Raw genomic sequence first — 27,104 nt, 5'->3', positions numbered from 1 at the left:
GTTGTCATCATCATTAGCCCTAGAGCTCCAGCGGATATGTAGTGACTCCATCTCTTTTCTCCGCGCAGGCTTTCTACAAGTAACTCTGCAGCTTCTATATTCTCTTGTTTTTCACATTTCGGTGTCAGCAGAGGTCATGCCACTGAATATGCTCCTCATTTTGTTGGTCTATCATCAGCTGCCAGTGTTCCAGCTCCCTACCTGCAGCCAGCATCATGCCTCCTAGTACCACTCTTCCATTCCAGGCTGAAAAAGAATTGCCCAGCCATTAGTTATTGTTGAAATTAAAATTAATTATTTAGAAATGTCGGTATTTACAAGCTGGTTGATTGATTTTAGGATATATTATGTTATTTTCCCCGACTTAGGAGATCAGGAGCTTGATCTCAGCGTGTTCACAAATGTTTCCTAACATGATTAGATAGCGAATAAACAATTCCATCTTCTTTTTAGTATCAGTGCTATATAGTGCCAGTATATAGTGCTTAATAAGAGGGCCAAGTAAACTGCGAAACATTTTCCAATTCCCCTCTCATCATCACTCAACTTTCTAACTACAAGGGAATTCATGCCTGTCATGCATTCAACCTTTACAGCAAGTAATGGAAATACTGCTCAGGTCATTTTATTACTGGTAGCTAGTTATAGATCATTTGCGCCCATTACTCTCTTATCATGGTCTTATCATGGAATCTTTTGCTAATTCTATACAGCAAATGCAAGTGGGGTTAGGAAGTGCCCTTTGATGAAAATAGCTTTTTGTTCAAGTTTTTGGCAGCAGTATTAGTGAGGAGTGATACTATTGCTAGTAAAATGTTTTAGCATTGCAAAAGAGGATAAACATATCAGGGATGTTTCGTTGGCTGTCAACTGAAACTGCGTATGACTGTGATATCATCACTAATAGCAATATAACCTTAGGCAGCTGATGGTATAATATTAGCTTTTTGTTATGGGCTCACCTAATTGAGTTTACATAAGCCTTGGCTAAAATAGTTTTCAGCGAAACCTGGATATAACCTGGTCATGACCTTTTGAACTGCAGGAAGTGAGACTGAAGAATAACTTTGAACAACATCAACATGATTCCAGTTCTGTGTAAATATTTTACTGTTAAAAATATCAGCAAACTACATACTATTTTAAATAAATCTTGTTACCATTCAAGTTTATAGTTTAGCTGATGTTTTAAAATAGATTAGGTAATAGATTAGCGTTGCGCATATCTATGTCACCAAGTATCCAATCACATGGTATGACTTGACGAAAAATTGCTGTCGAACTCTTCAAACTGCTTCCGATTTTGTTTGGCTAGTTTTATATTTAGATTATTCCTATTGTAGCTGTTACAAGTATATTGTAGATTATATTGATTTGTCGTGTTTACAAGCCCAAACCAATTACTGCTTTTGAAACTGATGTATCGGCAGCGGTATTCTGTTTATACAACATAGAGGAGCCACATCGCAGATGGTCTTTTATGTTCTGTCCACTAAAAAGCATATAAAGCACTGTTGATTTGTTTTCTTCCTTTTAATTTTTAATGTTCCTACATTACAATTCCATTAAACTTTAGGCCCCTAAATGGTATTTTTATGTAAAAAATCGGAAATGTAACAGAAATTAGCTTTTTAAATTACTAGAGTGCTTATAAATCATTGTTATCTTGCTTTGCCAAAGGCTAGTACGCTGTTGAAGGCTATTACGCTGTCTTAGAGTGTAATTGATTCGCATCATGGAGGTCATGCACATTCAGTAGGCACTGATAACATGCACTTGCCTAATTTATAATTTCATTGAGTTCAGTGTTTATCAACAATGAAGAGAATGACTTTCATTTTCACTGCAGATGCCTGTCAACGCATTCCGGAGACGCACATGCAATAGCAAACGTGTAATCTGACCAATCTTGATGATTAGAACAAATACTGGGGTTGGACAATGTCAAAGACAAAGCTTGGCGTGAAGGAAAGGACAGAGAAACAGACAATAGGTTTAATTTCCTAGTTTCTGCAATTAAAACTTAGATGATTAGACAGAAGTAACGCCAAGGTTACAACGTCATGCTCTTCATCATTATGGCAGCAACTGTGGTTGGATAGATGTACTAACCTTGGTTTTTACTACTATGGTATAGCTAGTGTCAGAGTTAGTACAAGTAGCCTTATTGTGCCTTGGTAAGATCTAAGCAGGAAGCAATGGTCATTCGCTGAGATGATAAAAACCAACTAAAAATTTCCCAAACATAATTTTGAGTGTTTAAATGGGATAACCAGCAGGGGATAACAGTTCACAGGTCACAGGTCACAGGTCACAGTTCACAGGTCACAGGTCACAGTTCACAGGTCACAGTTCCATGAGAAAACTAATGCTCTGTTCTGTAAAATATAGGAAACCTAATAATCTACCTGAACAGATTTTAAGGCAGTTATTGTTAAAGTTCGCTGTTAGATCCTTGTTAATGTACAGATCTTGTTATTTCAGTTTTAAAAAAAATGTAAATTTACAGAAACTAAACTATTGCCATTTGCAGAAGTTTGAGCTTGAACAAGGTATTCAAGGTTGTAAAGAAATCTATAGATCATTATCTACAAGACTCTGTCCAATGGCTATTGTTCAGCTGGTATGTAACTATCTCTTGCCGCAAGTATGATCATTCCATAATTCAAAACATGAGAACAAAAGAGGAATAAGGCGCTGCCGCAAAACACCCATCAGGTTAACAAGGACACTTTCACAAGTGTCAAGGACACAACTAAAGGGCACTTTCATGTAACTGGTACGCACTAGGTGTTTATTGTGCAGATTATGTAGATTTGTAATTGCCTGGATCATGCGATAACTGTGACAATGGATATTCGCAAGTTGCGGATTAACCAAGACGCTTTGTCAAAAAAGATAAGAAATTCTATGCCAAAGGTCATAGCAGCTGTCTCGCTTAGCAACAAATAAGAAACAGGAATGACTAAATTGTGGGAAATGTTCAAAACGAAATAGCTTGCTTTCTCGTGCATCATTCGCAAATGCCGTTTTCATTACAACCATGAAATATTTGATAAAATTCTACGAGAAACAAAAATAGCTGGACTTGCGAGTTTCTATCGTTTCCATCTTGAGGATAACGCAAACTTGCAGATTAAGCAGATTAAGCAGATTAAGCAGGTTAAGCAAGATTAAGCAGATTAAGCAGATTAAGCAAGATTAAGCAGATTAAGAGTGTCATGGAAACATAATTATTATTAAATGTATCAATTGTGAAGCACAGGCTTGGTATTTGCAATTTACAGAGTCCAGTTGATCTATAAAATGGTCCTACATAGGAATGATGAGTTCTCATATTTGTTTTAAAAGTTTTTGATTAAAAATGTGACAACAAAGGGGAACATTCACTGATAGCAAAAACTAAATGAGTTGAGCTAAGGCTAACTAAAATCATCACACAACTTCTGATGTGCCTATTCTGTTTGCTGAAGGCTTCTTCTTATCATGGCTGAAAGAGAACAGGTGGTGAAGACCAGCCGGCCTTTGATCAAGCGACAATCTAATTAGGCCTTGTGTGTTGTCTATCGGTTGCATGGGAAGATGTCTGCTGATTGGACAACTTTTCATGAGTCAAAATTTACACTGCAGCAGGTACTTCACACAGCTTTAGACAGTTTAACAATTTGATGATTTTAAATTTATGCGTATTTTGTTTTTAAAAAAGTCAATTGTATGCTGAAATATTTATGATTCAATATATACTCTTAAAAAACAGCGAAATATGTAATAGTTATGCTAAGTTAACAGCAAAATATACAATAGTTATGATAAGCTTAGAAATAAATGATAGATTTATAAAACAATTAATATTATTACAAGAAAAAAATATTTTGTATCAACCCGATAGTTAAAAATAATTGAGATGATGAATAAATTAAATATTGTATATTTAATTTTAAGGCAGTTTCAGACATTTCAAAATTTAAAATATTATTATAGTGACAAGAGTTCAACATACTGTTATATTAGTAAAACCGTCTTTTTATTTTTAAAGTTAATGTTTGTTCAGTGCTTTTTCACTTATTTATATTGCAAGCATCTAATACAGTTTTGATGTTTCCTTAGTAACAAAATTGAAACTGCCAACCAAAGATCAATCAATACCTGAAACAGCGTTTATTAATTCTCTCGATAGTTATCTGAAGACGAGACGCACCATGATTATATTTGTTAGACATGAAGTACAATGGGAGATGATTTTGGAGCTAATGCAGCATATAATTTTCTCAATTTGTATAATCCAAGTTGCTAACAACCTAGATTACGCTCTTTCTGATAGAATGCTCGTTATAAAATCAGGTTTAGGTATATTGGATGTTAAAAGACACCTACATGTACTAGAAGAGTTTTGACTGTTCCACTAATTAAAAAAGCATGTATTATGTAAGATTCGAGCCACTAATAATTTTAATTATACTACTGTAGTGAGCTACATCTATCCATATTGTGAATATTTGGTGTTGTAGGTAGCGCCTTAGCTTAATGTTGTCATAACAGAGTTGTTATTTTTACAATTTTTTCAGTTATGGATTTTAGTCCTTCGATTGTGAATACAAACAAAAAAGGTATGCAATCGTTGACAAAACTACATTACAACCTATTTTTTCTTCTAAAGAACTGCCTACCAGTGATGCTTTCTCTCGTAAGTGGGCCAAAAGATAGCTCACTCCAAGAATGCTCAAAATACATTTTTTCTGTCGTGATATGCATACTACAGTCACACTTCAACATGCGTGTCCCAACATACGAGAACATCGAAATGCGAGCAGTTTCAAGCAAGTTTCTTCCTTGACATACCAGTAACCTTGGAGATACGAGCATATGAGCCGATTCTCGATGGCTACCATATGCTCAAGTATGCGAGACGCCGCTTTTGAGAACTGCATCGTTCAGTCTTTCTCCTCGAATCAATTTGCAAAAGGTTTTTCAATGGTTGGCTGAAAGTTATAGGGAACGTGAGGCAAAAAGCGCCAAACTGGAAACGGATAATAAAACATTAAGATGATAAAATTAAAGTGTTTACTAAAAGATTAAAACTTGGCTGATGTGTTTGTCTCGTAAACTAAATTCATTTAAGTTAAATTCAAAATTTCTGTTACATAGCATTACAAAAGTTTAGTGTACCGAATGCGTTGCTGTCAAGTCTCTCTCAGACCGCCGTTAGCCACTATATTTATCTCAAAGGTAAAAACTTACTGTAGTTTTTGCCACATTTTTTTGCAGGTTTTAGCAACTAAATAAGTATTTGTTACTTTGTTAGCATAGGTACTGAATTATAATAATTAAAAACACGCTTTTCCACCACAATACTCTGTTTTACATGGTATGGTAGTGGATTATTTTATATTTAGTTATTTTGCATAGAAAATAGTGCCTTGAGACAAGATTAAATTGACGTACAAGCTCAATCCTAGAACGCATTAAGCTCGTATGTCAAGGTATGACTGTACTGTAATGTCTGCCGCACCCCAAAATGTAGCAGCAGTATTTCGGGTGCATTATTTGCTCAGAACTTTGGTTCATCAAGGGCACTAAATCATTACATTCACCAAACTCTACTACAATCTAGCAATTCGAATGCAAAGTTCAACACCATCTTTTATAACACACTTTTTATACCCTCACGTACTCTGGTTTGGCCTCACGTACTCCGATGAAAGTAAACGCTATCGTACTTGCCCTACAATTACACTAGATAAACCTTTGGAACCGGTGTACAACTATGTACAAATATGCCACGGCGTAGATAAATGTGTTGGTATGAATCACATGAAGAAATTATTTCAGATCACTTCAAACCATTAGAAAGTCAAGTTGCTCAATGACAGTAGAATTAGAAGCTATGCAGCCGAGCTATCTGGCAAACATTGCTATCTGGCAAACATTACTATGTGTACACATTACAAAACTTGTGAAAGCTGTAACTTTACAACCAATCTTATCAGTAGTAGTGGTGGCATAAAGATGAACACAATTTTTTGATTGATCGAAAAGATGATATGAGAGCGTTCTAAGCGATTACAGGATAATTGATTCATAGTTGAGTGGAGTACACATATTCTTCACAAGCAGCGTGTTGTATAGATAATCTCGATTGCTAATCCCTCTTGAAGATGCAAAAGAAGGTGTTGGCTACCACACAAACTAACACCAGTCAAGGAGCAGAAGTACGTCATACCGCTATAACTGAATACAAACATCAATATGGTAGCTAAGCCAGCGTTAGGAATCAGGGCACATCAATAATTGCCTTGGCAGCGCCAGTCAGTCACCATGTTTTCACAATGCGGATTATGTGAATTTAGAATTGTGCACACGTTGATTACCGTGCGGTAAGTGTTTCAATGGATGTTCGCGTGTTGCAGATTGAGGTGGGCGCTTTGTTAAAAAAGATATGGATTGCTATGTTAGATGTCATGACGGTGTACTCCTGTCTCTCTTAGCAGCACGTTTTCAAAATAAGAATGACTGAAGTGTGTAAATGTTTAAGATGGAAAGCTTGCACAGCATTTTTTTAAGCGTCATTTGCAAGCATGCTGTTTCCATCCATGAAACATCCAATAAAAACTTGTGAATAAAAAACTCGTTTGTTTTGTAGGTTTTTGCCATTTCTATCTTGCGGATGATGCAAATTTGTGAATTAACTGCATCATGGAAATTTGTGAATTAACTGCTTGATGGAAATTTGTGAATTAACTGCTTCATGGAAATTTGTGAATTAACCGCTTCATGGAAATTTGTGAATTAACTGCTTCATGGAAATTTGTGAATTAACTGCTTCATGGAAACATATTGATTAGCTACCCAGAAACATCATAAATTTGGCTGAAGATCTGTGAAAGAAGTCAACAGATACCTCTGCCAATGGTGCCCGTTTTATTTTATTTTATCCGCAGTCTAATACTATTGGCTTACATCAGTTAAAGAATTGCACCAATAGGAACTCAAACGGACGTGGACTGGTTAACTTTGTAACTTGCATACAAAGGGAATAGGCGGATGAAATCCTAGGCTGGTTATACGGCTACTGTAAACTTAGATATAAACATTTCTTGCTAAATAGATTCAGACAAATTTTGTGACAGATAGACTGCATTCTAATGAAGTGCCAGGTCATTACCCCAAAGCTTTTCACGGTGCGCACCACCAATCACCTCCAACCTGAGATTGATAATATTTATCACACCAATGTTATGGCTAACACAGGCTGATAAATTCTATTTGTACGGGAGCAGGTGTTCCCAGCTGGCAAATATGCAACACATATTTATCATGTTATAAATAATAATATAAGACGTAGACTGCGCGAGGAATTGGCAGACACTATCTAAGAGGTGTGTGTGTGGGTGGGAGGGGTTCAAGCAGCCTGGTAACAGTTATACTGACTGATGAGTTTGGTCTTAAGCAGTGTCAACAGCTGTAAGCCCTAGATAATGTCAGAGAACAAATGATGTTCCACAAGTAGATGCAGACAGAGGAGGTCTGCCTGACAAAACATCTAGATAATGTGGATGGGAATACAATGGACTAAAGACTGCTATAATAGATATTGCATTGCCAGCAGCTTGCTACAATGCAGTCAGTAAAAGTGTTAAAAAAACTGTATAACAAAAAGAATAAAGAAAGAAAATTTCTGGCAGGTAACAGCGATAGCGACTCCGATAGTTGTGTGGTTGTTGGATGCAATTACAAGGAATATACCGTAGCTAGCACAAATACACCTAATGACCATGTCAACAAGTCATGGAATACTAAATGTTCAAAGAACTAAGTAAGATAATCTGGTAAGAAACTTGAATATAGTTGAGCTGCTGCCCCTATACTCTGCTTTCGCAGACGTGAGAAATCTTTTTCAAAATAATACTCATCAGTTAGCAGTTTAACATATTTGATTTCTTTAGCCTTTGTTCATTAAAACATGTTTTTCTATAAAAGATAGAGAGCTCATTCACATACCGGTGTATTTTCCTGTTGACTTTGTTGATTTAAGGCTAATAGAAACACTGCTGTCGGCCAAACTGGCTTCTGAGATGGAAAATTTAAAAAGCTCATTAAAGTCAACCTCTTCTTCGCAGTGTTTTACCACTTGGCCTTTCTTCTTTCTCACCTTCTTATTGCTGTTAGTATGGGACACAAGCTCAACCTTAACACTGACATCTGCAACGTAAAACAATAGCTTACCATTGATTTAGCTCTAGTCTTAGATCCTTAGCAGCAGTAATAATTGATGAAGAGCTGTTCTAACCTTCCACACATTGATACTTCACTATCCTTACCTGATGGGCCAGGATACAGCATGCGGATGCACCTGTATACCACCACAAATATTCTCTGCTTGTGGCTGTCATATTGGAGAGATAAGAGAATCTTTCCCTTTTGGTGTCTCTTCACTATCTGCAAAAATAGGAAAGCCTAACAGCTGCAGCAAATGTGTTTTGTTAAACATCGTTTAGCATCAATATCATCGTTAAAAATAAATGCTTTTTATAATGTGCCATTAAAAACAATTTAAACAAAAGATACATGACAACAAGCCTGACTTTAGGGAATGTACTTTCTGAATAACACTGATGCATCTCAGCAGTGAGTTAAATGTAGTGGCAATGGTATTACTATGAGTGTCAGTATATAAAAACAGTAAGCAGTTGTCTCTCCTTGGAAGTGTGTCAGTAGCGTGGAAGCCATTGCAGGCTACTCATCCTTAGCTCACACACCACTAGCTGTAGAAAACATAACGCTGAAATATTGTAACAAGTGACAAACTTGGTGAACGGCTGAAACAATTTTACCCGCATTGAATCTGGCATTTTACAGCATGTGAATTTTGAAAATTTCAAAATTTGAAAAATGGTGATGCCTTATGATGTAATCACAAATAAGAGACAATGATTGCAAGACATACTTGTTCACTAGGCCGACGATAGTCCAAATCCACCCAGCGCTTGTTTTTGCAGGCATCTCCTGTTTGATCAACCAATGCATGGTCTAACTGAACTGTTGCCTGGCCTCTAAGCTCTGCTCTCTTCCCCGGCTCATTTTGAAAGAGCACAAATCGCACACATCTTTCTTCTAGCAGTCCAAGAGAAAGCTGTTCAGACATACAACTACAGTTGTTCAAAATCCTTTTAAGACTAAAAACTTCAACAACCCAATATCCTGTCACAGTACTGTTCTACAAGGCCTTTATTATGTTTTTTTTATATTAGTTTTTCTAAAAATTTGCTTATCTCTTTAGTATTAGGCTTGCTTGTTTATGAGGAGCACATTGCTAACAGAATTCCACAGACAGAGTTGTATGCACTTCAAGAAATTATACTTATTTAGCCAACAGTCTCTGAAGGTCCTTAAAAGGTCAAATTTCAATTTTTTAGAGCAACATGGAAAATCAATAAGAGTTAACAATTTTTGAAATATATTATAGATACCCTAGTTTGTTGGCGCATGAACTAATAAAGTATTTTGAGGAAACTATTTTGATTCGACAAATATATTTGCAATATTAAAAATTACACTCCATGAAAACTCACTAATTTTCAATATGGCTGCCTTTTAGTGCGTTGGTGCCAGTGAACCGTGGGAAACTAGTCATGTGGAACTACTGTGTTTGTCTGACTTATTGTTGCTCACAAACCAAGGCAAACGATAAACGTGTCATTTCTTGATTGTTTATAATTATATCCAATTAGAGATCCAAAACAAGTCGTTACCGAACTTACCGAAAATGTGAAAGTTGCATTGAATAATGCATTTGTTTCAGCAGTCTTCACTCCGGTTCTCATGTATCGCTTCTCATCTGGAACAAGTGATATCCTGCAAAAAGACTATCATGTTGTATTACCACTTGTCACGGAGTAAAAACTGTTCTTATCTTTATTCTACAGGAAGTTTTATTATTATTATTGTAACAATTATTGTTATTATTGCTATTATTGTTATTGAGTGAATGGAATTCATTGCTGAGACTTCACAATCTCTTATTTATATATGCGTTCTTGTAGACGAGAGTAAATGTCCCGTCAGGTGAACCGAACAATGAATTGTTACAACAAAAATTTGTCTTCAAACTCTGCAGTGTCAGATTACGATGGCCTTAATATAACAAAACACTTTTTATATGCTGATCGTACAGTTCTACTACATATCCTATACAAGAAGGAAGTTCTACTGCACATCCTATACAAGAAGTAAGTTCTTCTACATATCCTATACAGGAAGTAAGTTCTTCTACAAATCCTATACAAGAAGTAAGTTCTACTACACATCCTATACGAGAAGTAAGTTTTAATATTGAAACTCCCCTAAATCATAACTATAAGAAGCACTCAGTGGTATGTGTATTATTATTGGCCGTCGTATGTCTGTCTGTCCATCTGTTTGTTATTTTTTTGTCACAAAGCACAAATAATAAAAGTTGGCACAATTATTCTGAGACTTCGGAAGGTGTTATGAGTTCAAAGGCTGTATTGACCTCACTAATTGCTTGTACAGAATTTTGTGATTGTGTGAAAGTTAGCATATTTAAAACAACTTCTATTGTAACCAAAAATGAAAGGATCCACACTGCACTTCATCATTTCTGAAAAATACAACTGTATAACATTTATTCAAAAGTCACCTTTTATTTATGGCTAATCTATTAGTGTGTTTAACAAAATCCTAAATGAAACTGATTTCAGATAATGAGAATTAACATTGAAGTTGTAGTCTTTCCAATAAATAAGACCCAGTTATTTCATTGCATCAAATATACAGAAATTATTTTTCATTTGTCAATTTCGAAGGCTTATGAGCGAAAAGAGCGGTAGCTATTACTCGGCTTGTTTGTTATGAGGAGAATGAAAATTTAGCAGAAATTGAGCACTTCATAATAATTTTAAAATTTCTAAATTTTTAAGCCATTGAATTCTTCCATATATCCTGGTACAGAAAGTTTTCCTATACATGATTATATCAGTGGTTCTTAGCCTTGATTTGATCAAACCGTAGGGTTTCAGTCTCAGGGGTTCAGTGGAGGTCACTCAAAGGCAACAACAGAAGTCACACGGATTTACAAGGTCATGTCTTTATATAAAGATATGTAATTTGTTCTTTGAACACAGTGATATTAATGCAGTTCCCTCTGCGCACCAGTAAAACATATACCAATGTATTAAATGTTAAAAAAATCATATTTTACTTTTATATAAGAAAGGGGTTGGTGAAAGAGTATATGTAAATGATGGAGTTTAGTACGTAAACAAGGTTAAGAACCACTGGATCGAACACTTCACTGAGTAACAAGTACAAAAGAGGCTACACACCTAATAGTACTCTCTTTCTTGCAATCGTCTCTTCTGCTAGAAGGCAGATGTTTGGCTTTGATAAGGGTTACTGTCAGCTTCTCCTCCTTGCTGTCATACTGTAAGGTGTACCAGAGTCTACCGAGGTGGTTGCTGGGGTAGGTTGTTGTGTCGTCACTATCATATCCAACATACAGCGATACGTCCAGTTCTCCCAAGTCTTCAAACAAGCATTAGCACCATGCAAATAGATTATGTGAGGCTGGTTAACACTATATTATCGTATGTCGGAGTTAATTACACAATAATTTGGTGATTGTCTGTAATAAATATATTCGTACTATCACAAACCCACCCGCGTTTTTATCAGCAAAATGTTCAGGGCATAGCATTCTTATTATATGTACAACACGGTGGCGAAAACGGTAAAATCCTAGTCCGACCGGAACAGCCAAAAAGGAAAATATTGATTAAGCAATTCGCAATGGCCAATCACTTTCGCCGAAGTGGTACACGTTGCACAGGATGTGATGGATGCTCAGCAAACTACTGAGAAAGTCTGACAGCAGTAAACTTTCCTGAAGTATTTACGTTGCCTTGACGATGCCTTCAGTTTACAGTGCACATATTGACGAATAATTGATGAAAGAACAATTTCGACATATGGCGATATAGTGTGAACCAGTTTTTGGATATAGGCCCCTCCCTAATTAAGATCCCAACTTTCAGCTAAAACTTTGTGCATTGCTTCATTCACCAAGATAGAAGTTGTCTACTCTCACTAAAGAGACTTCCCATTATCGAACTAAAGATTTGTTTACAATAGGCATGCCTGTTAACTAGTTAGGCTCAATACATAGATCTGCTAAAAAGTTTGCATGTGCAAATACTGTAGAATGTCATGCGTCCCACGAGCTGTCTTTTTGAGCCATCCAGATAGCTGTCTTTTTGACAGCTATCTGCAACGCATCCGAGATTGCAAGTGATCTATTAAAGCTAAACTGCAAGTAGCAGAGTGCATCAGTGATTCGGTGATTCAGTGATTACACTTTTTCTATTTTTAGTGTATATTGTATATATATATGACCATTTGTGGTCTGGCCTACTGCTTGTATATAACTTATCTTTAAAAAAATAATAATATATTAAACAGTAATTCTTTACCATCTTTGGATATTTTATTTTTAGGTTAGTAAATAGAGCCTATTTTGCAAATCAACACATTTTTACAATGTTGTTTACAAAAGTTGCATGTCCCCATCACCGAAACTTTCCATGATACCTGACTAGACTGATTGTCTAACATTCCACTACGGCAAAGAATTTCTCGGGAACTCCAGCTAAATAGGCTGTCTCACCCTAGCAAACACTATCAAATTGTTTAACATCACACTCCCGTTCTAAAGACTGTCAAAGGTATTCAGGGTAAAATGGTTGGCTAGTATTCAACCCCTCTTTCTCTGTTTTAAAAACTCTCTCAAGTGCTCAGAATAAAAGGCTGTCTAGAACTATACTCACCGCTGTAGAGACTTTCTAGGGTAGTTGTGCGACTCCTAGTAAAGTAGTGTTCTCCTTCGTCCTCATCACTGTTATTGTTGAAGTGCCCTGGAGTCGGCGTGCTCTTCCGTGAGCCAGGAATAGCAAATGGAATGTCTGTGCTACAATGATGAAGCATGTGCGTTACAAGTCACCATATTAAAATAGAACTACAGTTATACTTTATTATTTTAGCTTAGTCGGCTCATCTGAGATACGCTCTTATTGGTACACTTGTAACCAATAGGAGGAAAGACTGAACTTTTGTCTTAGACAATTGAACTTAGCAGCTATATGCGATTTCAAGAGGTGTAAAAAAACTGGAGACCCTAGAAACTGCATTCAAGATGATGATTGTCTAATGATCCAAAAATAGTGTGAGTAAATCGGAAGGATCCAGAAAAGAAACCAATGCCAAATTCTTGCTATGATTTTGAGGCAATAAATTGGTTGAAGTTATCTGACACCCCATACACACAACTATTATAGAGAACTAGTATGCTGGCAGTCCCTTGCACCATGAGAGATCATCATGTGTAATAACTAATAACTATGTCCACAACTATTCTTAGATATGTGAAGGTGATTAAGAGACGCAGATGGTAGGGCGCTTGGATGGGAATCCAAATATCCAGGTTTTATTCCTGTGTGATGCAATCGATTTTTTTAACGCTCTTAGTGTGACTTCAGATAGACGGACAGATGGACGAACATTGGACGGACAGATGGACAAACATTGGACGGACAGATGGACGGACAGATGAACAAACAGACAAATGGACGGACAGATGAACGAACAGACAGATGGACGAACAGACAGATGGACGGACAGCTGAACGAACAGAACAGATGAACGAACAGATGAATGAACAGACAGATGAACGAAAACATGGATAGACAGATGGACGAACAGATGAACGGACAGATGGACAAACAGATAAACTCAGCCCTTATTTAGTAAAGATTGTGGTTAAAATTAAGAATTGAGAGTTGCTCATTTTCACTATTATACACTACAAGCACACTCATACAACCTATATAAGGTATTTATATAGGTATGGCAAAAATTACTGATACAAGACTCACTCTTACGAATGGCCCTGGCTATACTACTCCTGCCAATCTACTAAACAGTTGCAGTGTTAGCTTGAGACCTGGCAAGTGATGTACATTTAAGTGTCAACATACAAATTTTAAAATGTTCCTAGACTCATACATTGCATCAAATAGCTAAATAGAATTATGCTCTGACTAGGTCAAGGTCGCCATGCTCATAAGTATGTTGGAGTTCCTCCTGTCATCTTAGTCATGTGTTTTGTTAGAATAATATTCTGACTAGTTGCCATTTTCTCCTTTACAATACTTTTGCCTTTTATTTAGTAGGTTAACATTTTATATATTTTATTTTTGTTTAATTTCCATTACCTTTGTAATGAATACTAAAAAAAACAGACTTTATCAGCGCACAAAATTTTTTCATTTTGTTTGCTAAATATTGAGTGAAACGTTAGATAAAACTGTAACGGAGCAAAATATATGGCAAGTGTCAGTTAACTGATGGTTATCTTCCACCATAGAATACACTGCTTTGTATTTTACCCAATTCCACTAACATTTCATGAGACAACTTCATGTTATCTAAGAAATATACAGAAATAAAGACACTATAAAAGGTAGGGCTATGTAAAATGCTATAAAACGTATAGAAATATAGAAATACTCTTACTGTATTCTACCGTTACGCAGAAACGATTTGTTAACTTTCGCGCAGAATCTGCTAATCAACAGCTCTGCATACATCTGCTTCCATTAGCCTCTCACTCTCTTTTCTTCAATACACAAATCATACACACTACCAGACATCCTACATCATTCCTACAAGCTACAAAATGTCATTTCATGCTCAGTATATACTAAAGTATATGACTAGAGCCTGTTTTAGTATTTATGATACCGAGTTGAACTTGCCTGGCATCTTATATACATGTATGTATCTGTTTACATGAATGTTTAAAGTTTGCTCTGAAAACATGAATATGGATCCACAATAGGGTGGTGCTGACACGCGTACACGTAACTTTGCCTTATAGGTTTTAGCAAAAGCAAAGATAGTGCGTAGCTCCTTAGACTAGTAACTCTTATACTATATGTATGTGTTGCCTTTAACAATGATGATAGTTTGTGCCGAGAGAACTTCATTATGTGTACTGTATAGACTCACAAAAAGTAATGGACAGGGGAGGTAATATACATGGCATAAGCAAGTAAAGATACATAGCGGAAGTACAGAGATACAAAAAGCAGTAAAGAGATGCACAAAGCAGTACAAGAAGGCACAAAGCAGTGCGGAGGTACTTAAAAGAATAGGGGCATACACCGAGTAGTACAGGAATACACAAAGGACTACAGGGATACACACAAATGACTACAGAGATACACAAAGGCGTACAGGAATACACAAATAAGTAGAGGAATACACAAAGGAGTACAAGGACACACAAAGGAGTACAGACACACACAAAAGAGTACAGGGATACACACAAAAGAGTACAGGGATACACACAAAAGAGTACAGGGATACACACAAAAGAGTACAGGGATACACACAAAAGAGTACAGGGATACACACAAAGGAGTACAAGGATACACACAAAGGAGTACAGACACACACAAAAGAGTACAGGGATACACACAAAAGAGTACAGAAATAAACAAAAGCAAAAGCAGTCTAAGCTGATTTTATTTATTTGCATGGCTCGACTTATTTATTGCCAGGTTAATGAGCATGGGGGCCATAGGGCTATGTAAATTATGGGTGATGTTAACCATAGGGCTATGTAAATTATGGGTGATGTTAACTATAGGGCTATGTAAATTATGGGTGATGTTAACCATAGGGCTATGTGAACTATAGAGGATGTTAACCATAAGTCTATGTGAATTATGAGGGTGTTAACCCTAAAGTTATGTGAATTATGAGGGTGTTAATCATAAGGCGATGTGAATTATGAGGGTGTTAACCATAAGGCTATGTGAATTATGGGAGGTGTTATGAACCCATTATGAGCCTAAGAATGACATGAACCATCAGGAGATGTGAACCACAGGGTTCTGTAAAGTCACAAGATAGTATAAACTACAGCGTGATGTAAACTACGGGGTGATGCAAATTACGGGTTGATGTAAACTACAGGGTGATGTATACTACGGGGTGATGTATACTACAGGGTGATGTATACTACGGGGTGATGTATACTACGGGGTGATGTATACTACAGGGTGATGTAAGATACAGGGTGATGTATACTACAGGGTGATGTATACTACAGGGTGATGTAAACTACAGGGTGATGTAAGCTACAGGGTGATGTAAACTACAGGGTGATGTAAACTACAGGGTGATGTATACTACAGGGTGATGTATACTACGGGGTGATGTATACTACAGGGTGATGTATACTACAGGGTGATGTAAGCTACAGGGTGATGTAAATTACAGGGTGATGTAAACTACAGGGTGATGTATACTACAGGGTGATGTAAGCTACAGGGTGATGTAAACTACAGGGTGATGTATACTACAGGGTGATGTATACTACAGGGTGATGTATACTACAGGGTGATGTAAGCTACAGGGTGATGTAAACTACAGGGTGATGTAAACTACAGGGTGATGTATACTACAGGGTGATGTATACTACAGGGTGATGTAAGCTACAGGGTGATGTAAACTACAGGGTGATGTAAGCTACAGGGTGATGTATACTACAGGGTGATGTATACTACAGGGTGATGCAAATTACGGGTTGATGTAAACTACAGGGTGATGTATACTACGGGGTGATGTATACTACAGGGTGATGTATACTACAGGGTGATGTAAGCTACAGGGTGATGTAAGCTACAGGGTGATGTAAACTACAGGGTGATGTAAACTACAGGGTGATGTATACTACAGGGTGATGTATACTACAGGGTGATGTAAGATACAGGGTGATGTAGACTACGAGATAATGTATACTACAGGGTGATGTAAGCTACAGGGGGATGTAAACTACAGGGTGATGTATACTACAGGGTGATGTATACTACAGGGTGATGTATACTACAGGGTGATGTAAGCTACAGGGTGATGTAAACTACAGGGTGGTGTAAACTACAGGGTGATGTATACTACAGGGTGATGTATACTACAGGGTGATGTAAGCTACAGGGTGATGTAAGCTACAGGGTGATGTATACTACGGGGTGATGTATACTACAGGGTGATGTATACTACAGGGTGATGTAAGCTCCAGGGTGATGTAAGCTACAGGGTGATGTAAACTACAGGGTGATGTAAACTACAGGGTGATGTATACTACAGGGTGATGTATACTACAGGGTGATGTAAGATACAGGGTGATGTAGACTACGAGATAATGTATACTACAGGGTGATGTAAGCTACAGGGGGATGTAAACTACAGGGTGATGTATACTACGGGGTGATGTATACTACAGGGTGATGTATACTACAGGGTGATGTAAGCTACAGGGTGATGTAAACTACAGGGTGGTGTAAACTACAGGGTTATGTATACTACAGGGTGATGTATACTACAGGGTGATGCAAATTACGGGTTGATGTAAACTACAGGGTGATGTATACTACAGGGTGATGTATACTACAGGGTGATGTATACTACAGGGTGATGTAAGCTACAGGGTGATGTAAGCTACAGGGTGATGTAAACTACAGGGTGATGTAAACTACAGGGTGATGTATACTACAGGGTGATGTATACTACAGGGTGATGTAAGATACAGGGTGATGTAGACTACGAGATAATGTATACTACAGGGTGATGTAAGCTACAGGGGATGTAAACTACAGGGTGATGTATACTACGGGGTGATGTATACTACAGGGTGATGTATACTACAGGGTGATGTAAGCTACAGGGTGATGTAAGCTACAGGGTGATGTAAACTACAGGGTGATGTAAACTACAGGGTGATGTATACTACAGGGTGATGTATACTACAGGGTGATGTAAGCTACAGGGTGATGTAAGCTACAGGGTGATGTAAACTACAGGGTGATGTAAACTACAGGGTGATGTATACTACAGGGTGATGTATACTACAGGGTGATGTAAACTACAGGGTGATGTAAGATACAGGGTGATGTAAACTACGAGATGATGTATACTACAGGTTGATGTAAACTACAGGGTGATGTAAGCTACAGGGTGATGTATACTACAGGGTGATGTATACTACAGGGTGATGTAAGCTACAGGGTGATGTAAGCTACAGGGTGATGTAAACTACAGGGTGATGTAAACTACAGGGTGATGTATACTACAGGGTGATGTATACTACAGGGTGATGTAAGCTACAGGGTGATGTAAGATACAGGGTGATGTAAACTACGAGATGATGTATACTACAGGGTGATGTATACTACAGGGTGATGTAAGCTACAGGGTGATGTAAGCTACAGGGTGATGTAAACTACAGGGTGATGTAAACTACAGGGTGATGTATACTACAGGGTGATGTATACTACAGGGTGATGTAAGCTACAGGGTGATGTAAGATACAGGGGGATGTAAACTACAGGGTGATGTAAACTACAGGGTGATGTAAGATACAGGGTGATGTAAACTACAGGGTGATGTAAACTACAGGGTGATGTATACTATAGGATGATGTATACTACAGGGTGATGTATACTATTGGATGATGTATACTACAGGGTGATGTATACTACAGGGTGATGTAAATTACAGGGTGATGTAAACTACAGCGTTATGTAAACTACAGCGTGATGTAAACTACAGCGTGATGCAAACTACAGGTTGATGTATACTACAGGGTGATGTATACTACAGGGTGATGTATACTACAGGGTGATGTATACTATAGGATGATGTATACTACAGGGTGATGTATACTATTGGATGATGTATACTACAGGGTGATGTATACTACAGGGTGATGTAAGCTACAGGGTGATGTAAGATACAGGGTGATGTAAACTACGAGATGATGTATACTACAGGGTGATGTATACTACAGGGTGATGTAAGCTACAGGGTGATGTAAGCTACAGGGTGATGTAAACTACAGGGTGATGTAAATTACAGGGTGATGTATACTACAGGGTGATGTAAGCTACAGGGTGATGTAAGATACAGGGGGATGTAAACTACAGGGTGATGTAAACTACAGGGTGATGTAAGATACAGGGTGATGTAAACTACAGGGTGATGTAAACTACAGGGTGATGTATACTATAGGATGATGTATACTACAGGGTGATGTATACTATTGGATGATGTATACTACAGGGTGATGTATACTACAGGGTGATGTAAATTACAGGGTGATGTAAACTACAGCGTTATGTAAACTACAGCGTGATGTAAACTACAGCGTGATGCAAACTACAGGTTGATGTATACTACAGGGTGATGTATACTACAGGGTGATGTATACTACAGGGTGATGTATACTATAGGATGATGTATACTACAGGGTGATGTATACTATTGGATGATGTATACTACAGGGTGATGTATACTACAGGGTGATGTAAATTACAGGGTGATGTAAACTACAGCGTTATGTAAACTACAGCGTGATGTAAACTACAGCGTGATGCAAACTACAGGTTGATGTATACTACAGGGTGATGTATACTACAGGGTGATGTATACTACAGGGTGATGTATACTATAGGATGATGTATACTACAGGGTGATGTATACTATTGGATGATGTATACTACAGGGTGATGTATACTACAGGGTGATGTAAATTACAGGGTGATGTAAACTACAGCGTTATGTAAACTACAGCGTGATGTAAACTACAGGTTGATGTATACTACAGGGTGATGTATACTACAGGGTGATGTATACTACGGGGTGATGTATACCACAGGGTGATGTAAGCTACAGGTTGATGTATACTACAGGGTGATGTATACTACAGGGTGATGTATACTACGGGGTGATGTATACTACAGGGTGATGTAAGCTACAGGGTGATGTATACTACAGGGTGATGTAAACTACAGGGTGATGTAAACTACAGGGTGATGTATACTACAGGGTGATGTAAGCTACAGGGTGATGTATACTACAAAGTGATGTATACTACAGGGTGATGTATACTACAGGGTGATGTATACTACAGGGTGATGTATACTACAGGGTGATGTAAGCTACAGGGTGATGTAAGCTACAGGGTGATGTATACTACAGGGTGATGTATACTATGGAGCGTTATGAACCACAGAGTGATGGTAACCATAATGTGATGTGAACTATGAAATGATGTATATGACACGGGGATCATAATCATATTAGAATATAAAAGCCCGACTAGAAAAGTTAGAGATCTAAAATCCTCATATTCAGTTTCGACAATTAGTAAATTCCAGTCTTAAATACCTCAATCAATACAAGTTTTAAGTACCTATTTACAATTATTGAATAGATATTATCTTGTACAACATCATGGCTATGAAAGAAAGAAAACTTTTGTGTAACTCAATGCTGTAACTCAAAATGAGAGCAATGATCAAATGACATCCTGGAAAAGAGTTAGGTTTCACTAGCATCTTTCTCAGTTTGATGCTATCTCACAGGTTTTACAGGCATGAAAATGAATTGGGTTCACGCCACGGGTACTAGGTACATTACAGAAGACACCCGCGGAAGCAGCACCATCTTTCGTAACGCACTTAGTACCCGTGGTTCACACTAGATATCTTTGTATATTTAGATTAGCTCTTGCTTCTGCAAGGCTGGTTGAAGAGTATGCGACAAGTAACAGTTGATGGGAGCAGGTGGTGCACGTAAGAACATGTGAAAGATATTGGAAATGAGCTAAAACAGGTTAAGAGCAGATGGTTCAGTGAATGTCTGTTAAAAAACAGTAGGCAAAGGTTGAAGTCATGACAGTATATGAGGACAAGTGATAGCAGGTGAGAGAAAATGATAGCAGATGAGAGCAAGTGATAGCAGGTAACAGCAGGTGAGAGTAATAGAGAATGGCTAGAACCAATTGTAAAAGTTGGTAATTCCTTCAATAGCAAGTTAGCAGCGCTTATGAAAATCTTGTCACTACTGAGTGCATTGTTGGTAGGTGGTAGGTAGATAAGGTGTAATAGTGATGCATTAGATGATTCTACCTGCTATTAGGTATGTATATCTCTAACTTGAGTGACTATAAAAACACCTTAAAATACTGAAAACGACAGAGGATCAAAGACTGGAAAGCAATATAAACATTCAACAAAAAGAAATAGCTTCAGTTTACTGAGAAGTAAGGTGAAACTTGCCCTAAGGCTAACCTACACCAAGCTAAATATGTTCATACAGTCTAACTTCTTTTCCAGCAAGGCTAGAAACCTGCAATAAGGAAATACTTAACTACTATGCATTTGATAGACAACTATTTGTAACATGACTGGACACTCTAGGCACCACTGCCAATGATCAACAGAAAGCTGACACAGTAGATAATAAGAATGGAGCCGTGAACCATGATAGCGAGGATCGACAAAAATTCAATCGATTGAAACTTAGGAGTTTTCCAGAGTCTCGAAGTTCAGAGAATTGAATGATCAGAGTTGACACATCAATCCTGTTGAGCTAATATTATATACGGAAAAAATTCAGTTCTGAATGATCGACCAAAAGTTCCAAAAAGTAGTCATAACGCTACGAGCAATAAATATGGTAGACAGTCTGTGACTACACTAGACTTTCTTTACCATTATTCGTTGCTGCCATCGACCTTGACATATTGCTAGTGTAACCGATGCTCATCATCGCACTGAATGAAATGTCATATATTGGACTAAGAAAGATCCCGCAAACACTCTTAGACTATCTGACAAATACCACTATACTACATTTTACCAAGATTTATCTTTTACCAGTTGTTGCTCGGCCTTGACACATTGAGCAGTTGGCAGCAGGCCAGCTCATGCTATACATCAGGATGAGCTCACTACAGTATGAATGAGTGTTTTATTTGTGGCTGATCCATTTTATATATGATAGGAAAAATCAGACTTGACTTGCAATTTCTGCGTTGCTAGTAGGCTCCCAGAAATTCATCAATATGTATCAGGACATATCCCTGCGGAGGATTACTAATCCTTGATACAGGAGATCATGTACTATTATTGGCTTATAATAAGTTACATCCAGGCTCAGTAGCGGATATATTCTAAGAAAAATAGCGTTCAGTGAGCTCTATATCATGATTAGCAAGGGATACGACAAGAGAACATCCGATCAGCTAGCTGCAGGGAGGAGTGACACACTAAGCCTTGACAGGCTTGCTGATGTTTTATATCTTGTTAGTATGTATTATTTGGCAAAATTAAAAATGATATAATCAAATATTTAAAACATACATTTTTATTCAAACCTAAATAATAGTCTAGCTATAATAGTCATCTAGCTATAGTTATCTATCTATAGTGGTCTAGCTATAGTATTCTAGCTATAGTATTCCAGCCATAGTAGTATAGCTATAATAGTCTAGCTGTAATAGTCTCGCTATCGTTGTCTAGCAATAGTAAACTACTATAGCTAGACTAATCATACAGCATTACATTTTTGACTCGAAGATCAATTACTACAAAGTTCCTACTGCAGGCTTCTACCAACTCCTAACTTTAAGCAAAAATGTATTAGAGACACTTTTCTGTCTCTGCCTATTCTATCAGTCAGAGTTCATTTGACAGCGATGTTAGGGATGTGAATTACCCAATGCAAGTTTGAACTGTTTATTAGCGCTAATCTCAGACTATAAGTTCACACCACCAAAAATAGATCCTGTTGCAAACACTTCAGCCCAGCTATCATGATCTTATGACAGCGAGATTGTAATAATTTAATACACGAGGATTCATGTACCAGTTTTGACAATGGAGGTGGACTGTGTAGTTACTTATTACCTTCATAGCAAAGGTACTAGCGACCCATTTTAGTACTTAAAAGACAACATAGTAGAAACATACTATCAGTATATGTTTATTTTCTTGTAGTAGTGACTCTGGGAGTCTAGTAGTGACAGCTGGAAGTGACTCACAGCTGGGAGTGACTCACAGTTGGGAGTGACTCACAGCTGCAAATTGAGAGACAGAGTATGAGGTTTGCTGTGAGATGATGAAGGCATCTTATTAACAGATTGAAAAACTAGTAACAGCAGAAAAGTCTCGACATTTGGGAAAATCATTACAAGACAGACAACTTTTTTTTACTCAAGAGTAATATTTATAATTATTTGACATACCCTACTTGCAAACAAGTGGCATTGACGATAAATAATAGAAAGGTAGATGACAAAGGTAGATAATGATAGAAAGGTAGATGAAAAAGGTGAAGTATTGTCATTACAGTTATGTAGTTGAGTAGTTACTCAACTATGTTGTTTTCGTTTGTCTGTCTGATGCGTTTTAGAACTTTAGGATGTTATCCTCATATTTGTCACAAAACACAATCTTACTTCATACATAACTAGCCGAATGGCAGATGTTGCACGGCAATAGGAAAACAGCTTATAAACAGTGGCAGGTAATGTAGTTGTCATAGGCTATTTTGAGTAAGCTTGTATACGTATTGCTAAACTTACTAATAACAGCCGTGAGAGCAAGCTTCGATGACGTTACACATAACACAGAGTCGCTATGCGTAATTTAAGCGATGCAATGAGTACTTGCCCAATGAATCCATTGTGTCTTGTGTACCTTAATGGGTTAGATTGCCGCCATGTGAACTGGTGCTTCGAAGTTCTAAACCATGATGATGCGGGTTTTTCATTGCTAGATTTTAATTGCTATATCTAGACACACACACAGACTTTGAGATTTATATGTATAGGTTAGGTATGCTTTGTTATTGCCCCAAATTCCTCAGGTACGTTTTGCTAAGGAACTCAAGGCTATTTCATGCTGATCCATATCAATACATGCAACTTATGTATGCAATATGTTATATAGCTTGAGTTTTTGTTTTTTCTATTAAGCAAATAACATCACTTTTCTGTCTCTACTTACAGATTTTCTTTTACTGTTTCTCATTTTAGCTAATCCATTTTTGTTATATTCAGGCGCGCGAGTTCGACAGCTAATATATGAATTAGCCTCTAATGTAAAGCAGTCAATCTTCTCATTCATATATAAATTATTAGACTTCTCACAGCAATCGGTTCACTAAAATACACATTAATGTCTTTACTATCCAGGGTTGGGATCTTTCTATCTAAAATCCTAGCCACTCATAACGGGAAGGGGGGGGGGAGGGGGTGAGGGATAGTTCAGTGCCCATAATAACAATCAATCAAATCCTGGAGCTTAGTCTGATCATGCTGCATAGAAGAAATCCATAGAACACGATGATAATCGAAGGATTGGTAAGAATTACTCACGACTCACTCCATAACTAATTGGATGATGGTAATAGTAATAATATTAATTACATTAATGATATAATAATATAATAGTAATAATGACTTAACGTCAAACTGTCAATAGTTGTAAAACATAATTATCTTTGTTCTGTTTTGATAATACATGACTACACTATTTAAAAAATGAATTGTTTTCTTGTATATTAATTCATTTGAAAAAATGGACTCAGGTTCCAAACCAGTTTAGTGGGCATACGGATAGAATGCATTAACTCAGAAAGTGACTCCACTTTCTGGATATCTCTATTGACAGCTGAAGCTGGTGCTATTATGACATCTATTGTGGCAGTGCTTGTATCATTTTTAAAGGCATACTTACACTAGTACATTATCAGAGACATACAACAGTTTAAAACTACCTATGACCAAAAGTCTCATCTGTAAAATATGGTGAATACCAAGTCATAGTGTTGGACAATTGCCAAAAGTTTACCTCGCTTTAGAAATCCATCACAACCAATCAACAAACAGCACATTTTGCATGATTTTTAGGGAATGCGATCTCTCAATTATGAGTAATAAGAAAATACTACTTTCGACCTTGACGCTGTTGCTACTACATAATTTTTTAAAGGAAATTAGAGTTCTGATAACTAGGTCAGCATTACAACCGGCTGTTTTGTACTGAATGCCAAAAGTAAACTAACTAAGCATCATAAATCTCTCATGTAAAGCGGTGACTGACATACCAGCTTATATGATGATCCTCTGAAGAGAATTGATGGCTACAATCCTACAATCCCATATCTGAGTGCCCTAGTGAAGACATGCCTGAACAGTTATCAAATATGTTGACATCAGAGAGAATAGTGAGGATAGCTAAGCAAGGAATTGTAAAACGACTAAAGGAACACCTGGAAATAAGTGCTCCCAAGAATATAATGTTGCTGACCTAATGTGAATGCCTTCGTTTAACTCACATGGTTCACGTGAGGAGCGAAGATGACAGTTTATGGATTAGTGTAACTGATTGGTGTTTTATTTCCTTGCTAGTTCATTTACCCTGATGAGTGATTTTAATATAATATGATATAAGACAATATAATATAACAATTGGATATAAAGGTTCTTCTTGCTCGAATACCTTCTGTATAAATGATTAGACACGAATAAGAGAGGTTCCTGCATTGTATGTCTTCCATGTTAATGTTTCTAAGAGCTTGTTAATAGAATTTATCCGAACAAGAAACACATTATCATAACATTGCAACTTGTGTAATGTTACAACGTGATTTGCCAGTTACCGTGTTTGTCTTCAGTATAAGCTACCCCATTCTTAACAAATGTTTTACTGTGTTCGACAAATTGCAAAAATCTGACTGCATTTGCGACAAACAACGAATTAACTTAATTTGAGCCCAGTCAAAATCATTTCTGATGATAATAAACATTTGTTTTTGTCGAAAATTAGCTATCACAAAGGGGAGTACAGCAAAACCCGCCATACGATATTAATTTGATCCAGTGTTGGCAACGTTAGGCAAAAATGTTGTATAGAAAGGTGTAGAAACTCATAGTAATTATCTAATGTAAACACCCCCTTACAAAGACCAACAAAATTTTACACTGTAAATATTAAAAATTAATAACAAAATAATATATTAACTTTAGTAACTATAGTTACCTACAGTAACTTATGCGTATTTAGTAGTTATGATCTATAATAAAATGTAATATTACAATGTACTATGTGCAGTACATACCATAGAGAGTTTTACCTTCGAGACAGATGTATAACTTGAACTTTGAATTTAGCTTAAATGAATTTAGCTTACTAAGCACACACTTAAAACTTTATTGTGTAAACTTAATATGTACAGACACAGATTTAATAAGTATTTTACAAACTAAACTTTAATTTTGTCATCGTCCTAATCTTTAATTTTATTACCTGTTTCCGGTTTCGTTTTCACTATAACTTATACCTAATGAATAATGTTAAACTGAGAGAGAGCAAGCATTGCATCTCTTTTAGGCAATGTGGGAGAGATTCTGGTAAATAGCATATTGGCATCGTCATTATTCTTTACATATTTAGCACAAATTTGAATTTCGAGAAACATGTTTGTTGATTTCGTGTGGCAAAAAAATCTGGTATAGAGGAGAAAAAACATCGTGTTCCAAATCGTATGTCAAAAAACCGTAAAACAGAGACGAAGTAACTCGAAGGTTCACTGTAGTAACATTTCCTAATTTTATCTCCTTCCCTGAAAAAAGTTTTCACTTGAAGGTTTAAATAGTATAATTAAAAAAATTTGGTTGGGGATGCATTTTGATTGGCCCATTTAGCTCACTATCAGCTATATATACAATGTTGGCTCTGCTGACCTCTGTGTGTGGCCGTTTGAGCAGCAGCATCTTGCAACAATTAACTGATTGGGTTACCTGCTGAGTCGTTTTAAGGTAGTCAGGCTTCCTGTCGAATAAAGAGAAGGAGCGAATGAGTCCCTTCTCGTTGACTCTACCAGTTTGGCATCCTCGTCTACGTTGCTCTTCTGCTGGCAGCAACAAGATAGAACTTTCTTTATTAATGATGACATTCTTTTCTTCTGCTTAGAAAAGCGATTAAGTGGATAGGCCGAGTTTTTATCTAAAAAAAACAGGCAGTTCAACTAGTGGCTGCGAAAAGTTGGAAACACATTCAGTAGTGTTGTGGAGAGAAAGATAGAAAAAGAGAAAGAAAGAGAAAAAGAGAGAGAGAAAGAAAAAAAAGAAGAGTGCAGGAGAGAAAGAGAAGGGTTGAATGAGAAAGAGAGAAGAGATT

At 37.0% G+C, this 27,104-nt stretch overlaps 1 protein-coding gene across 1 annotated transcript; it reads right to left on the bottom strand.

Annotated features, from left to right (window-relative positions):
- Positions 1-14: 14 nt before the first annotated feature.
- LOC137390903 (synaptotagmin-15-like) lies at positions 15-26,880 on the bottom strand. The gene is made up of 8 exons (XM_068077219.1): positions 26,726-26,880; positions 12,840-12,979; positions 11,343-11,541; positions 9,759-9,852; positions 8,945-9,130; positions 8,319-8,436; positions 7,999-8,199; positions 15-246 (listed from the first exon to the last, which is right to left on the bottom strand). The coding sequence occupies exons 1-8, from the start codon at positions 26,878-26,880 to the stop codon at positions 125-127; spliced, it is 1,215 nt and encodes a 404-aa protein (XP_067933320.1). The 3' UTR covers positions 15-124.
- Between the last annotated feature and the right edge of the window lie 224 nt (positions 26,881-27,104).

The sequence above is a fragment of the Watersipora subatra genome, chromosome 3 (genome assembly GCF_963576615.1).
Source record: "Watersipora subatra chromosome 3, tzWatSuba1.1, whole genome shotgun sequence".
Lineage (NCBI taxonomy): Eukaryota > Metazoa > Bryozoa > Gymnolaemata > Cheilostomatida > Watersiporidae > Watersipora > Watersipora subatra.
This window is presented reverse-complemented; position numbering and strand designations above follow the sequence as displayed.